At 34.2% G+C, this 13,991-nt stretch overlaps 1 protein-coding gene across 1 annotated transcript; it reads left to right on the top strand.

Moving 5' to 3' along the window:
• Positions 1–5,178: 5,178 nt before the first annotated feature.
• On the top strand, positions 5,179–11,125 carry LOC118056374 (DEAD-box ATP-dependent RNA helicase 7). Its single transcript, XM_035068557.2, has 14 exons — positions 5,179–5,799; positions 6,451–6,585; positions 6,670–6,810; positions 6,925–7,036; positions 7,363–7,433; positions 7,511–7,665; positions 8,047–8,158; positions 8,615–8,716; positions 8,813–8,873; positions 8,954–9,122; positions 9,204–9,300; positions 9,391–9,485; positions 10,234–10,367; positions 10,560–11,125. The coding sequence occupies exons 1-14, from the start codon at positions 5,347–5,349 to the stop codon at positions 10,748–10,750; spliced, it is 2,028 nt and encodes a 675-aa protein (XP_034924448.1). The 5' UTR covers positions 5,179–5,346; the 3' UTR covers positions 10,751–11,125.
• Positions 11,126–13,991: the final 2,866 nt, after the last annotated feature.

Genomic DNA, 13,991 nt, shown 5'->3' with positions numbered 1-13,991 from the left:
CCCCTATTTTGTTTTTAGCTATTAGGTAAATATTGGTCCATGCAATTTTAAAACAGCAACTAGACCCAGCCTACCATCAAAGTCAAACAATATCCTTCCATTTTTTTTTATACAGCCAGAACGTGCCCATCAATACATGATGGATAGAGCTGCTGCTGTATTTCGACAAGAGCTAAGGACGTGAGCATGCCTTCAACTCTTCGAAGTAGCAGATGCATGGGTTCTGAAACCAGACATGAAATCTTGTTCTTCTGTCTGGAAGAAATTGTAGAAGTAAGCAGAGCTCAGCAACTTGTTGGTCGATGAATCTGACAACAACATTAAAGGCATCAACCAATCTAATTACATGTGCATTAATGCTGCATTAATTTTGTGCCTGTTTGGTATTGAAATTGAACCTGTTTTTTAAAAAAATTTAATTTTTTTTTGTTAAAATTGAGTGCGGTTTGTACTTTTTGGATCGTTTTGATGTGCTGATATCAAAAATAATTTTTAAAAAATGAAAAAACATTATTGACATGCTTTTCGGTACGAAAAGCTATTTAAAAAGTAACCGCTACCACACTCTCAAATACCCTTAGTCGGATGAGAAAGGCGACGTAGTCAAGACTACATAATTCATTCCATAACTCTTATATATCATGCCCAGACACATGATCTCGATTATTGACGTTGTGATGCCATTTTTGCAAAAAAAAGAAGAAAAAAGTTAGAATATCCAGCAAGTAATTTAGAGATTGTTGTTGATACATAGAGCATTGCTTGTTCCCAAATACTCATTGTTTTATAATTTTTTAAAATAAATTATTTCAAATTTATCTTCCAACGATTGCACAGCCCAATCGCATTGATTATGACTTCATGGGAGTAATGATGGGACATCGATCGATCAAGTCAACCCATGGGCCTTTACTGGACTCATCAACTAACTTGACTATGAGAAAAACCTAGACCTTTTTTTGTGTATTTTTTATATTATTTTGCATATTTTTATGTATATTTCTCCTGCTATTTCTTTTTATTGTGCAGATATCTTTTATATTTCTCTACACATAATGTCATAGATTTTTTGTCTTTCTTTTCCGCACAATTCTATAAATTCTAATGTCTTTATGACAACATTTAATGGAGAAGAATCGTAATGAATCTGATATCATTTTATAATCTAACCAGAGCTTGACATGACACATGTCTTGCTATCTTGCCATCTTTGATCGTATTCTTGGAAAAACACAGCCATTTTCCTTGCCACCTTGAGATATAATCTCAGAAAAGGTGAGCCATAGAAAATTTATATAAGAATTAATCATCAAAGACAGGTAAGGGAGAACTTAAGATCTTAAAAACTATGCACAAGAAGGAAAAAACTTCTTTTCATAGTTGTTGTTATCCATTTTTGAAGCCCCATATGAACATAAAAAATCAAGAAAAGAAAGAAAGAAAAAATAAAAAATACAAAAAAATTGAAAAACATATTGAAAGAAAATCAATAAATATATCACTAATAAAAATATACCAAAACGCCCAAAAAATTATCAAAGATTGGTTGAAGAAGATTAAAAGATACAAGATTAAAAAATTCATTAGTTTATTTTCAACTGATAAAGGCTTTATTGGCAAAGAAAATTCAATTCGAGAAGAGAAATTCAAAATTGGATATTTAAGGACTCAATTAGAAATTTTCAAGGTTTAATTGAATTTATGAAGGGTTTAATTACAAGAAAAAATAATTTTGAAGTTAATTTAGACTTTAATTAGAAACAATTAAAGTTTGAGAGTCGAATTGCAATTTTTAAAAGTTAATTTTGTCAAATTAAGGGCTTAATTACATAAATATTAAGCTTGATAGGCAATTAGGGATTAAATTGAAGAAACTCAAAACCAAAGATCAAATTGAAAAATATATCAATGTAAGGGTTGAAATCGACTAAATCGGGGGTCAAATTGAAAAAATTAAAAGTTTGTTAGTCAATTGTGTGTAAAAATGCATAAATTCAAAATAAAGGACCCAAATGAAAGGGGAGGTCAACGTAGGGACTGGCAATTGAATTTGATAGGGTTGAAATTGCAAAAAATTAAAAGTTTGAAGGCAATTATATGTGTAATTAAAAAAAAGGAAATAACAGGGACTCAATTAAAAATTTTCAATCCCAAATTAGAAACTATAAATGAAGTGTCATTCAAACTTAGTTAAAAGAATGTCAGTGACACAATTGTGCAATTTCAAATGAGTGAGTGTAGAGCTACAAACCTTCAAAATGCATAAGGTTGGATTCAAATGAAAGATGTGAATTCCCTCTACCAACTTTAGGTGGTCTAAAGTGATGATGACATTGGAATTGCTTCAACGAGGCCTTGAATGTGGGTAGCTCATTCAATCAAGACTGAAACACAATAGTGCAAGAACTGATCTTTTTTGTGTTTTCATACATAAAGGCCCATAAATTGGTTCTCATCACGAGTTTACAACACCTACCTCAAAGATTAAGAGGTCATGAATGGATTCAAGACCTCTTAAAACCCTATAAATACCCCCTGAAGAAGAGAGTTAAAAAGAAAGAAAAGGATGAGAGAAAGAGGGAAAAAGTGAAAAATGAAGGAAAATATTCATAAGAAAATCAAATGAAAACATCTAGGAGCCTAATAGAAAGATTTCCTAAGCTTTGAAAGGATAGTAAATTGATGAGAGACAACTTTTTAAAGAAAAACAAAAGAGAGAGTAGTTGTTTTAAATACATTTTTTGATTTAAATGTAGGTCTTTGTGGCCTTTAGAAGTGTTTTTTTATTTTTTTATATATATATATATATATATATATATATTGTTACAAGCATGAAAAAAAGGTTTTATAATGATTAACAAGTGATGTTGTATTCACCTTTTTAATGCTATTTTTTTTTATTTAAAGAAGTCTTTTTTTTGAAGTTTTTAGATGTTTTTAATATAATTATGTTATTGTTTAAGTTTTTTATAAATATAATATTGTTTTAGTTTTTGTTTAACTTAAGCAATGCATGTTTAAGTAAGGATGTTTTTTTAGCCGTGTTAGGTATATTCATGATCAAAATGAGTTTAGAAAAATCAATTTTAAATCCATATTACATGAATATATAGTCTGTTTTAAGTTGATAGTTTTTGGATTTGTTACCTCATGCATGATTTTGATGTTTTAGTTTTATCTAATAGTTTTTTAGATTCAAACATGTTTGTGTATGGTTATGTGACATGTTGAGATAAAGAAATCATGTTTTAAAAGCAAAAAAATGCTCATTTATTGGGCTTGACAGTGCTAGGCAATAATTGGGTTTTTGTTGGGTTTCTAAGAATGTTCTTTGTGTTCTTGAAAAGAATATTGTCTTATCATAATTCAGACAGATCATTTTGGTTCATTTCTTTGCACTAAATTCCTTTGGACAACTTGATTAGTCAATAATTTAAGGTTTATTTGCACAAATAACAAGTTTTTAATGGATTTTAATCACAAGATTTCAATTTTGAATAGAAATCTATTTTGACAAAATCATGATGTTTAAGTGATAATCGAAGCGAATGGATGGTAAATTATTAATCATTGCATGATTTCCAACATGTATGTGCCTTTGTTTTGACTGTATCTAGTTTGATTTGGGTTTCACGTTGCTGGGCTAAGTTCGGTGTTCTTTGTTTTTTTTTTTTTGTGTTTGATCCGTTTTGTTCAATAATTTTTGAGTTTTTGTGTTTTTACTGGTGTTTAATCTATTTTTTTACTTTGAATTGGTTTTTGGGTCAAATTAGGAGTTTTAGTTCGGTTTATTGCAGAAACAAATTTCATGTCAACTCAATCAGGTTAAGAATTTAAGACCCTATTTGGTTTGCCATGTTTTTGTTAAAGGTCCTTTTAGTTTAAGGGTGTGATTGACAAACACCCCTTATTTATTTTGATAATTTTATTTCAAGGAAAAATGAGTTTTTTATCAAACAAAAAAATATATATATATATATATATATATTATATATATATATATATATTGCATATGATCAAATTCTAAAATTTTCATATATATTTTATTTTTGTATATATTAAAATCTATTTTTGTTTGAAGCTCACTACTGCTTCATCAATAAGTTATAAGATTTGCAGGGTATTTGACCAATGATTTATTTAGAATATCTTTTATTGATTTGCTTTTTGATCGAATAATTAGAAGATCTTTTCAACATCATAAACTATATAAACTAATATTTGGAAAAAGGAATCTGATTTTTTTTTTAGTTTTTATTTTGTAATTTTAATATATTTTAAATTTTTATATCAAGGTTAATCATCTAATATCTTGAATTTATTTAATTTCATGACTCATGAAGAGTTTCATTTGTTATCTTTCTTTTTTTATTACAACCCTACTAAAAAAATTCAAAGAAAAATGAATTTTTCAATACCATAGTACCGGAAGTATTTTAACGAGATGACAACTTTCATAATCTATTTTCATCCCATTTCCAATATATTTTAAAAAATTTCTAAAAAATAATTTTTGATGAAATTTAGTCAATTTATAACACTTTCATTTATTTGATTGGTTGATGAGTTTTTATAAAATAATAATAATAAAAAAAAATAGAGAGTGAAAAGATGAGCAAAAAATAAAAGGAGGCAAGATAATAAAGAATCAAAACAATATAATGGGAGATCAGATAAATATAAATAAAAAATCAAAGATTTGAAATAAAATCCTCCACGTTTAAGAAAGTATAAGATTTTTTTTGCACCAAGAATACCCTTAGTTACAATTTAAAAAATATTTGAATAAATTTTAAAAATTAGATAAAGTATAATAAATGAAACATTGATAAGTTTTATTACATGAAAAATATTAATTTTTCATTTTCTAGTTTCATTTTTAATAATATCTATCTAATTATTAAATCAAAGACGTTGAACATATACGATAGACAAGGAGACATTGACAAAGCCCATGTGAACTGGGCCTAGGCTTTTAGAAAGTATTGGGCCCAAATGTTTATTAGTTGCATCTTAAACCGTGTATGCAAGTAGGCCCATCAGAGGGAGCCATGCTCGTTGGAAAACCACGACACGGTCCTGGAATCAAAACAAGTTATTGGATCGCATTTCATCATTCATAGCCGTGGCCCATACCTCTCACCCACCTGGTTTCTAGCAAAAATCAAAATCAAACGCTCAAAATATTTCCACCGCCAGCTCTATAAAACCATAAACCCTAACTAGTTTTACCTCGTCTTTCTCCTACTGCCTGTGTACCGCCACTTCCACATTCTTGCGTGGCAGGAGAAAACAATAAAAACCCACAAACCCTAAAGCCATAGTATAATAGAAAGCGAGAAAAAGATGCCTTCAATATCTCTTACCAACACCTCCTCCGCCACCAACTCTTCAGATTCCAAGAAAGAAAAGAAGATGAAGAAGAAAGTAGCTCTTGAATCCCAAGAAACTGACCCTTTGATGGTTTCAATCAAGAAAGAGAAGAAGAAAGAGAAGGAGAAAAAGAAGAGAAAAGCTGTAGAGTTTGATGATGAAGAACAAGAGAGGAGTGAAACAAGCTCAGAACTTTGCGAGCCTGTGAATTTGAAGAACAAAAGCAAGAAAGCTAAGGTTGAGGAGGAGGAGGAAGAGGAAGTTAAGGCTGAGGATCCTAATGCTGTGACGAGGTTTAGGATATCTGAACCGTTGAGAGAAGTATTGAAGAAGAGAGGGATTGAGGCTTTGTTTCCTATACAAGCTAGGACTTTTGAGGATATCCTTAATGGGGGTGATTTGGTTGGCCGTGCTAGAACTGGGCAGGTATGGTTTTTTTGCTTGTTTATGGATGAATTTGTTAGAAAAAATTGATTTTTTTGTGCTTTATGCGATGCTATGGTGTTTTTAGATACAAATTGTGAAGTATGATATTATGCTTATTTATTTGTGGAGTCTTGAAAAAATATATTCTTTTTGTACAGCTAAAGAGCTTACTTTAGGATCATGCTCAGGCAGACAAGTATGACTGTGAACTTTATTTCATGGATTTAGTGGTTAATGTGCTAAAATTATGGTGAATTTGTGAAAAGAAATCTATCAAATTATTTGCAATTTAGTGTTGGTGCGTGTTTCATGGATTTCTAGTGGTTTTGTAGCTAAAGATTGAGTTTTGCAATAAAAGTTTAAGAATTTATGCACTTGAGAGCTGGTTTTGTATGCTAGCTGGGGTTTTAATGGCTTGGATGCTACTATGAATTGGCTAAAGAATGAATTTTGTGAATGGTTTTCTATTATTTGGTGAATGGGGGAAAATATCTACGTGTGAAATGGTTTGTTTAAGTGTTTATTATCTTAACAGGATTTTTCTGGTGCATGTGATTTTATGCTTCTTAAGCATAATTATGTTCTCCAAGTCAAGAAGAAATGTTTTTTTTTTTATAATTCAGAAGGGTTTGACATCCTACAATTATGCAGGGTAAAACGCTGGCTTTTGTTTTGCCAATTTTGGAGTCCTTAGTAAATGGTCCTGCAAAAGCATCAAGGAAGACAGGCTATGGCAGGCCACCTAGTGTTTTGGTTCTTTTACCTACCAGGGAATTGGCCACTCAGGTATAATAGAACACAGGGGATACATCTATTGGATGTTGACTTTTAAAGTGCTTCTTTTTACTCAGTGATATGTGTCCTTTTCAGGTGTTTGATGACTTTAAAGTTTATGGGGGCGCAATGGGCTTGAATTCTTGCTGTGTATATGGAGGAGCTTCATACCAGCCTCAAGAATTTGCCTTGAAGAGAGGGGTGGATGTAGTTGTGGGAACACCTGGCCGCATAAAGGTATCATTGTTTTAGGATGTTATTTGGATTTTTTTTTCAGTGTTGGATTATTACAAGCATTTGAAATTCTTTGATTTAACATTTGTTTTTCTATTTCCATTAAACTTGGTATAGGATCACATAGAGAAGGGGAACATTGACTTAAGCTTATTGAAGTTTCGGGTCCTTGATGAGGCTGATGAAATGCTGAGGATGGGTTTTGTTGAAGATGTTGAACTTATTCTTGGTATGTATCTGCATGTAGGGAGACTTGGCACTTGTTATTTTGACTTGTCTTGAAGTTCAATTATTAATTCTTTAACCCCTATTATGTTTTATGATCCAGAAAATCTCTAAAACCTTGTTCCTGGGGTGGTAAATGTGATGTTTGATGTTTCTAATCAGATAGCTTTGCTGTTTCAATTCTTTTTGCTGGAGTGTATTTGATTATATTATAGATGAATGTCTCTTAACACATTCTGATGTTTCTTGTGACTTTACTCTGCTGTTCTTGCATAACTGATGCTAAGTGTTAAGTTATTGCTTTCTTTACTAGTGTATTGTATTTTGCAGGGAAAGTAAAGGATGTAAACAAAGTTCAAACACTTCTATTCAGTGCCACCTTGCCAGACTGGGTGAAACAGGTATGTTCCTTACTTTATGAATAAGAGATATAAAGTGTGCTTTGTTATCACTTATATTTTTTGCCTTATATTGCCAGATCTCTTCTAAGTTTCTCAAGCCAACCAAGAAAACTATTGATCTTGTTGGCAATGAGAAAATGAAAGCCAGTACCAATGTAAGGCATATTGTACTTCCCTGTTCTACTTCTGCCATACCTCAGGTTATTCCTGATATCATCCGTTGTTATGCCAGGTTGGGTTTTCATACAGTTTGTTTATTGGTGAATATTTTTTTGGGGGTCTATTTCCACGGCAGCTACTTCCAAATACATGGCAAAAGTAAATTTGTTGGGTGACATCTTTTTTATATTTTAATTTTGTATACAAAACCCAGTATTCCACTCTTTCCAACCCTCTTGTAATCTTCACTTCCACCCACAGACACCTTGTCAGAAAAAAAGCCAAAACCTTCTCTCTTGAGTTAACAGACAAGATGATAATCACTTTTGAGTTTTGAGGACGATCTTTTTGGGATGGCCGTGGATACAGAATTGGCTGCCGTGGAAATTGAGACACCTTCGTTTTCTATTTTTTTTTTTCACTCATCTTTACCTTTGGGATGATTTTAATGCAGTGGAGGCCGCACAATTATTTTCACGGAGAAAAGGGAATCTGCAAATGAACTTTCTGGATTATTGCCTGGAGCCCGGGCTTTACATGGGGAAATACAGCAGTCTCAGCGTGAGGTGAATTTTTGCATTCAAGTGTTCCCTTGTATTGTCCTTCTGTTTTTCTATGAGCAGCATGTTTCTGTTGTAACTTTTGTTCATCAAGTGTTTTTGAAGCTCTCTCTGGCCATGTTTTGTATTAAGATATTTTTTTAGCATGGGAATGGGCCCAAATATGATTTCAGATCTTGGATGTCAATTATCTGTCCTCATACCTCACCCCCCTTCAGTGCTCAAGGATTCCTTTTTTTTTTTCCAAGAATGCCAGCTGTTGGCTTATAGTTTTGGCAGATGATTTTTGTGGCATACAGAAAGTCTTCTGGAAAGAAAGCAACCTGATAAACATATTTTTGCATTAAAATAGTCAAGGATTTAACCATGTGTGAAGAAACTCCATGAAGAAACTTACCTTCTCTGTCAATCTCTTTCTTTCTTTCTTTCTCCTTGCTAATTTCTAATGTGTGATATCTGAAGGTGACCCTTTCTGGGTTCAGGTCAGGCAAGTTCCTGACCTTGGTGGCTACAAACGTTGCTGCAAGGGGATTGGATATCAATGATGTACAGTTAATCATCCAGGTGTGTCTGTCTCTGCATGCTCGTGTTTGCAGGTGTACATTATTAAATTTAAAATTTGTATGTCAAAATATACTTTTAAAATTTTGCTTTTTTTAGTGTGAACCTCCAAAAGATGTAGAAGCTTATATACATCGGTCTGGACGCACTGGACGGGCTGGTAAATATTCATTTTTATGACTTCTATTTTTTGAATGTCTGGTTTTGATGTTGATGCTAAGAGATGTAACTGCTTTATAGGCAATAGTGGTGTTGCTGTGATGCTCTTTGATCCAAGAAGGTCAAATATATCTAAGATCCAAAGAGAATCTGGTGTGAAATTTGAACATATAACTGCCCCTAAAGCTGAGGATATTGCTAAAGCAGTTGGTGTGGAGGCTGCAGAAACGATAATTCAGGTTTCAGACAGGTATACATACTATAGTGGTGTTGATGAATACTTGACTTAACTCTTGTACCCTCAGATGCTAACATGTAACAAACATTGCAGTGTAATTCCAGCATTCAAATCTGCAGCAGAGGATCTGTTGAATACCTCAGGTTTGTCAGCGGTAGAGCTACTTGCAAAAGCACTTGCCAAGGCTACTGTAAGTTCTGTTTATCAATGCTGTTTTTCAGTTAGACATTGATATTTTAACTCTGGCTTATTGCCTTGAGCGGAAAACATGTAAATGCAGGGATATACTGAGATCAAGAGCAGGTCACTACTCTCTTCCATGGAGAACCATGTCACGTTACTTCTTGAATCTGAAAAATCCATCTATACCCCGTCGTAAGTCCTAAATGCTTTTTACTCAAGTTCTCTTTTCTTAAATTCAATCCTACATAATATAAGAGTAGAAATCTTAGACTTGTTTTGACTCAACTTCCATCAAGAGATTTTGATAATCTTTTAGAAAGGCTGTGGCCCAATGCGACATTGACATTGAGTCATCGTCAGTGAGCAGGACTTCAGCAGACTAATACCACTGCGACATTGACATTGAGTCATCGTCAGTGAGCAGGACTTCAGCAGACCTTAATACCACTGCCGCTGCCTGTCCTATTGATAGACTGTTTGCATGTGACTGAGGGAGAGAGTTCCACTAATCGCTACTTTAGGGTGATAGCCCTATGATCTGGCATATGTGATCCAGGACCAAAAACTCATACAAGTCGAATATAGCTTCTAAAATTGATATCTATGCTGAAGGATTGTAGGTCTTAGAAGCCAATTCCTGATAACAGATCAATTGGCTGCATGTCATTCAATAATTGCACACCCATTTCATTATAGGAGTTCTAAAAGTGAAGGATTTTTTCTTTGCGGCAAACTTTTCTTTCTTCCTATCTTGTCTACATGGAATAAGTTGACTGGTTATGAGAATTTCTGTACTTGGTAAAGATTGTAGAATTTCTCTATATAAAGTACATAATAGGTTCCATGAAATCAGTTAGTTGAATTCCTTATCTAAGTTATGTGTCCCCTTTGATGCAGTTATCTGAATTGTCAAATTCTTTTGCCTGTTTCTTGTTCTCAGATTTGCTTTTAGTGTATTGAGGAGAATCTTGCCTGAGGATAAGGTTGAGTCAGTGACGGGTATGACCCTTACAACTGATGGAAAGGGTGCGGTTTTTGATGTAAAGAAAGAAGATGTTGATACCTTTTTAGCTGGTAACATTCTATTTTATAGGTTAATCTTATCACTTCCTTAGCTTGGCAAGTACTTCATTGTAGAGAATCGTTTTTTTGCATGAAATCCATGCTCTTGATTTCCTTCTATTTGTTTTTGTTTTTGGCTTGCATTGACCTTGAGCTGTGATGTGATGTCAGTGTTCATTATTCTTTTCTTCCTCACTGTTGCAGCTCAGGAAAACGCTGCTGGTGTTAACATAGAGGTGGTAAAAACTTTGCCATCTCTGCAAGAAAGAGAACAACAAAGGGGTAGATTTGGTGGTGGTGGTCGTGGTAGAGGTGGTTTTGGTGATAGGAGTGGTGGCAATAGGTTCTCAGGAGGCAGAGGCGGTGGCAGATCGAAGAAACAGTGGTGGCTTTAAAGGTCGCAACAATGGGAACAAATGGTGAATGCATTCGATTGCTTCAGAAGTCCATGGATGTTGAGAGCGATCTTAATTTACAGTTACAAGTTGAAGAATTTTCTGACGATGAAGAAAATTTGAAAATACAGCTGGCTTGCCTGGGGAATTTACAATCTAGGTTGGCTGGACATAGATTTTTCCTGCAAGTGTATGATGTTAGGCTTGTTAATTTTTATTTTTCGCTTTGAGCCGTATTTATTTCATTTTCTGGGGATTTTTGCTGTCTTCCCCATGTTTGAATTTCACTGGAAATGTAAGATCAGGTGACAATATCTAATTCGTTTAATTATTGAACAGTGCAAGTCTATGAAAATAGCTCTTGAGCTGCATTGATTAGAATTTACGAGGCTGATGAGGTTCAAGTGCATTACAATCTGTCAGCTAGCTTACCCTAGATAGCGAATGGCATGGTATAGTGGATTATAATACTGTCAGCTAAAAAACAAAACTTTGGGACAATTTATACAAATGTTCATGGTTTTTGTTGCAAATATCGTAGCATCATTGGACACATGTAAAATATCAGATCTAGTTGCCACTACTAGCAACGAGCCCATCCGTTTTTTCACTATAAAGCTTTATATTTACTAAAAAATATTAATCTCTGTAAAATGCATGCAACACTTTCTGAAATCTCAAAGTATTGAGAGCCAGAGGATGACAGAACACTAGTAGAACATACATGGGATCTTGTGAAGCCCTAGGTTTTTCTGATCATGTAAAGATCAAACACACATTCTACATTGTCTCTTTTCCTACCATTTTTAAGGTCCTAGTTGGTGATCCGGATGCCAGTCCTTGAGGATTATTTGTTGCTGGGAGGGTATGCGGGGTAAAAATTAAAGACGGATAAAATTAAAATTAGAAGAAAAGGAGTTGAAAAGGAGAAAGAAAGAAGCTGAAGAAGAGATGAAAACCGGAGATCAGAAAAATCAAGAGTCTATCAAATCATCATAATCTTTATCATTGTCTAACATTTAGAACAATAATATATAAATATTAAAATTCTAACTAGAATAAATAATTAAACTTATAACTCAATAAATAAATATTCAACAATAACTAAAACAAACAACTAGTAGGAATTATCATAGATTATGCGGACCTGCATGTGTCTTGGATATGGTGTCCATCAATCGGCTTCAAGATTATCATTTTGGATTCATATTCTAAGGCTGTAACATTTGTATGATTTTCTTGAAAGAGTAATGATATTATTAATTCATTATGATTTGTCTATATTTTCCTCTAAATTACAGGATGGTAGGAGTGCAGAGGAGGGTGGCATTCTCCCTGATGACTTCAAATTGAAAAAAGGATAATCTACATGGCTTATGCAACGGGAAGGATGACAACCATTTGGAAAAGACGATGCAGAGGAGTTTCGTCCAGAACGATGGCTTCAGGGAGGAGTCTCAAATTTACTGCATTTCATTTCAGTAGCACTAACGCTTTCAGTTTCCTTGCTAGCCGTTGCTTGATTTCTCCAATTTTCTTCATCTTTCTTTATCCGTTATTAGGCCGGCTCTAGCATTTGCCCAGGGAGGGAATTTTCTTTTATAGGTAAGTGAAGATCTTGGCTGCTGTTCTCCTCTACTTCTTTAGGTTCAAACTTGGGGATGAGAAGAAGAAAGTCAAATATCGTACAATGTTTACACTTCACTTGGAGGATAAAGGGCTACATTTCTATGCATTTCACAGGCTGTAAACCTCGAGTGTAAAGCGTGTGATAATGGCATCTTCTTTGCCTTTTATTTCCATCTCTTAAACTGACAAATAGAACAAAAAGCTATGAGGCGGCTGATGCCTGCCTACACAAATGTCGAGTACAATGCTTATTCTAGCCTGTTGATGTTCATTGCTTCTCTATCAGAAGCATTCATGTGTAAGGAGATTAATAACCTGACAGGTTTTGGAAAGTACATTTCTAAATTTTAACGCTTGAACCTCACAAGGCGTCATTCTTTGAGGAGACAGTGCCGTCTTCAACATTCTTGGTGTAGCAGAAAACAGAAAGCATGGCAGAAACACCGGAAACAACGTAAGACAAGACGACGGCAGGGCCAGCATGTTCTCTAGCCTCAAGTCCGGTGAGGAAGAAAATGCCAGCACCAATGACAGCACCAATGCCGAACCATATGAGATCCCATCAAGTTAGGGTTTTCTTCATCTCATGCTCACTTCTGGCCTTGATCCCATGGATCTCCGTTGAGTCCTTGGAACGAGTCAGGAGCCTGTCTTTGAACCTCATGGGAGTTTCTTTAAGTGCTTGAAGATAATTTCCAAAGCTTTGGAATGATTCCTCCGGCAAGAAATCGTTCTTCGAGCAGCTGCATCCACATCCTCTCCTCCTCGGCCCTTCTTCTTGATGATCAATATGAATGTCGCCACCCCCATTTTGCCACTAATAAATGAAACAAAGAATTCATAAACCAAACATTTACTTGTAATAATATCATATTAAAGAACAAATCCCATTTGTTTATCTAATAAAATCAAACAAAAGAATTCATTATCAAATAAAAACTACTAATATTATATATATAAAGCACTGAGAAAGTTAATTACTTTAAGAGGTAGAGAAGAGGAGCTGAGAATGGTTTCTCTCTATGAGGTGCAAGGCAAGAGCATATATATAGAGAATGGGATTCTGGGACATGGCTCTATTGGTAGTGGCATTATTTATTGGTGGATGACCACAGCTAATTGGTGTCTGTCAGTTCCCAAAAACAGAAAAGAAATTCATTTTCTTTCTTGTTTAAGGAATGAAATCTGGACCACCAAGAAAAATAATAAATAAAGAAACAAATGGAATCTGAGTGATCTTGCAGGAATCCGAGGAATTAGTGTAATTAGCTTCTATATATATATATATATATATATATATCAGCGGAGTCTTGGATTACGAGAATTAGGGCGATATTTGCGGTCTATACATTAAATCTCTCTCTCTCTCTCTCTCTCTCTCTCTCTCTCTCTAGCAAGTGAAGTTTTTAGACTTTGCCACCTAAAACGTTTTGCTCAAGTGAGAGCTCATGTTCACATCCATATCAAGAACCAGGGGTCCTCAAAGGCATGCTTCAATGGACACAACTCTCTACAAAACCGTCTTCGCTCTCTGGTGCAGCAAGGAGCATATGTACCAACAGCTACACAACGAAAACCACTAGCTTTATGAGCACCGAACAAAGCCACCAAA

Source organism: Populus alba, chromosome 15 (assembly GCF_005239225.2).
Source record: "Populus alba chromosome 15, ASM523922v2, whole genome shotgun sequence".
Classification (NCBI taxonomy): Eukaryota; Viridiplantae; Streptophyta; class Magnoliopsida; order Malpighiales; family Salicaceae; genus Populus; species Populus alba.
Note: the sequence above shows the minus strand (reverse complement) of the source record. Positions and strands in the feature narration are given on the sequence as shown.